At 53.0% G+C, this 3,129-nt stretch overlaps 1 protein-coding gene across 1 annotated transcript; it reads left to right on the forward strand.

Annotated features, from left to right (window-relative positions):
* The first annotated feature begins 241 nt into the window (after nucleotides 1-241).
* On the forward strand, nucleotides 242-1,514 carry Ucn2 (urocortin 2). Its single transcript, XM_053743441.1, is given in 5 exon segments — nucleotides 242-273; nucleotides 275-442; nucleotides 444-474; nucleotides 476-524; nucleotides 527-1,514. Coding segments are annotated over 5 exon segments (333 nt in total). The 3' UTR covers nucleotides 580-1,514.
* The last annotated feature ends 1,615 nt before the right edge of the window (nucleotides 1,515-3,129 follow it).

The raw sequence follows: 3,129 nt of genomic DNA on the forward strand, positions 1-3,129 counted from the left end.
CTCATTCCATTTTTCAGTCTTTCCGTCTAAAGGCCCCTTTCTCTGTCTGACTCTGTCTTGATTTACTCTGGCTTTCTTCTTGTCCCTTCACCTTTGCCTTTTTCTCTCTGTCCCTGACCTGGCTTCCCTGTTTCTCTCTTCATCTCTTCCTCTCTCTCTACTCTTGCATCTTATCTGTGAACCATAGTTGGACAGAGCCCCTTTCCTGAGCCTATTTTCTCCCTCACAGCCTGACCACATGATGACCCGGTGGGCTCTGCTGGTCCTGAGGTCCTGATGTTGGCAGAGTCCTGGTTGTTTCAGCGACCCCAATCCCAGCCTTCCAGCTCCTTCCTCAGAACTGTCCCCAAACCACTCCCTTCCCTGTGTCCTCGAAGAGCCCTTCAGTTACCACCACAGGCCCCCCAGCTACCTGGGGCTTCCTAAGCTCTGGAACCCCGTCTTGGACCACGCATTGCCCTCTCGCTGGATGTCCCCCATTGGCCTCCTACAGATTTTACTGGAACAGGCCCGGACCAGGGCTGCCAGGAGCAGGCTGCCACCAACGCTCGCATCCTGGCCCATGTTGGCCGCCGCTAAACCTGAGGTGGGGGTTATAAGGATGGGATCAGCCTTGATGGAAAGACGTAGAGGATGGCAACAGAGCTGGATCATACTATATCTGGGCAGAATGCACCGAACACCACCGTAATGGGGCCACTGCCAAGTGGAGTCATATCACATCTGAGTATACACAGTCAGGGGGGTCGGGACAGTTTGGACATTGTTGTGTTGATGTCTTGCTATGCCTGTGTGCTCTACAGACTTACAGTATGTCTGGAAAGTTTGGACAGTACCATACAAGGTCTTGCTATGTCTGGGTGCCCCACAATCACAGAGCATCTGGACATCATCATATGTGGTAACCATCATATTGCATTCAGAGCTTCAATACGGGAGCCCAACATTGCATCTGAGACCAGTACATCCAAGGCCCACAGGTTCATCCCCCTCCATAGGCCCCACACATGGAAGTGCTGACTGAGGGTCACATACATGTTTTTGCTTCATGAGGCAGCACCTATCCCAGTATGGATAGGGCTGTCAGGGGCATCTGAGACATAAGTGGTTGTACACAGAAAGTCCTGACCACAGTGTCTTATCTTGTGGGTGTGTATACACATGTGGCTGAGTCTCTGTGTGCTGCCATTTGCAAAACTGACATCTGAGTATGTGAGCAAGGTGACGGGGGAAGGGGCAAGGAGGAGTGGGTGCTTGTCCTCCAAACCTGCATGAAGCACACATACCACACAGCTGAGCATTGTCTTTCCATATCCAGCTTTGATTCTTGGAAACACATGAATTGGGAGAGGGGGTTTAGTCTGCCAAGTTCCAATCTAACTATCCAGTCCTCACCAAATTATCCTGAGCAAAGGTATTCTGTAAAGCAGAGTGATGCCACCAAGCTTCATGGGAGCATTGAGTGACATAGGGTACATGAAGGTTGTGGCTGCAGGAGGTGCTTAATAAATGTAAAGTGATTGAAAGATGGGATGGATGAGAATCACCAAGTCATGTGTACCACACAGTGACACTGAGAGTTGAGTCACAACTAGCTTCTCTATCCTTTCGGTCCACCCTCCTTCCCCACCTTCTTTAACTGATTTGGTCCCTTAGTTTGGAAGGAGTATGTTTTTGCCTATTTCACACCCTCCACTCCATTACTGGCCCTGGAGCTAGGACTGACTTCCTGGATGTGTGGACAGGCCTGCCTGAGAATGCGGCAGGCACTCAGGCAGGGTAGATAACTCCAGCAGGAGACAGGGCAGCTCTTGGGAAGTCAGGGCAGCTCTTGGGAAGTAGGGGCAGCTCTGACTGGGAGAGCGGCAATACGGGCCTGAGTGTGGCTGCCTGCCTGGATGGGGCCCCCAATGTTAACCTCACAGTAGTAAGCAGCCCTGGCGGGGCGGGCCCAGGGCGGCTGGAAAGGCGGGGCTGCTCTACTCTGAGCCTGTCAGAGGGCGGGGTTGCCCTACTCTTCCCAAGCCGCAGGGGGCGGTGGCCCTGGCCAGTTCGTTGGCAGGATGGACAGAGGCACGTTAGAAGGCAGATCTCTGACCGACCCGGGGCTGGGGAGCAGCGGGCAGGGTAGGCATGGGGCAGGGTGGGGAGTGTGGGGGTGATGGGGAAAAGACCTGAGCACAGTGAGGGTGGTACTGGAGGGGATAAGAGAGTGTTGGTTTTTTTCCCCTGGTTTAGGGTGCTCTGAGGGGACATCAGTCTGTCACTCGCCTGGAGGAGGGGGAACACTGTTGCCTTGCGGCGGGGTGGGGGGTTGGGGGGGTGGTGCTGAGGCAAGGGGGAGCTATAAATAGTGTCTTCCTTTAGTCCAGGGGGAGGGACAGCCAGCTGGAGCTGCCTGAGGCCCTCCCACTTTGCCTCTTGCTAGCCTTAAAGTGGTCATATTCTTCTACTTCCCTCCTAAGGGGTTATCCAGTTTGGGGAGGACCAGAGGCTCATTTGAGAAGTTTTTCATATGATGTGGCCTTAGCTCTTAAACTGGAATTTCTAGGGCACCATGTACCTGAGCTGGTCCTGAGCTTCTCTAAGCACCTACTGGATACTCTGTTTTGTTCATGCTTCTCTGAGCCCTTTTTCTGTGCCCTGACATATCTCGAATCACTTTGAGCACCTACTGTGTGCCCTGTGCCAGAGTAGAATCAGGAAGTACAGATCAGAGCTTATAAGCTGCTTCTCACATGATTCTATACCCCCAAGTCAAAACCTCACACTCTGTGAGTTCTGGGCTACTGGGGACAGTTCCTTCTGGAAATGACCAGAGGAAGCTGGGATTCCTAGGAAGTCCCCCCACCCCAGTAATGGCAGCTTAGGTGGGAGAATAAAGAAGAAGGGAGGCAGTAGAAAGCAGCCAGGCCCTGCTGCAGCAGGCCCTGCTACAGCCTGCCTGTCCCTATATACATGCCTGGGTGCAGGGGCTTGTTGGTATGTGTGCTTCTGCATGTGCAACGCTTGTGTACATTGGTGTGTGTTGTCTGTGTGGCATGCATTGAGTGCCCCCATTCCTTATGCTGTGAATGGTGGCGTATTGGTTCTACCAGGACTCAGCAACAGATAAAGGGACTGGGAAGA

The sequence above is a fragment of the Sciurus carolinensis genome, chromosome 9 (assembly GCF_902686445.1).
Source record: "Sciurus carolinensis chromosome 9, mSciCar1.2, whole genome shotgun sequence".
NCBI classification, from domain to species: domain Eukaryota; kingdom Metazoa; phylum Chordata; class Mammalia; order Rodentia; family Sciuridae; genus Sciurus; species Sciurus carolinensis.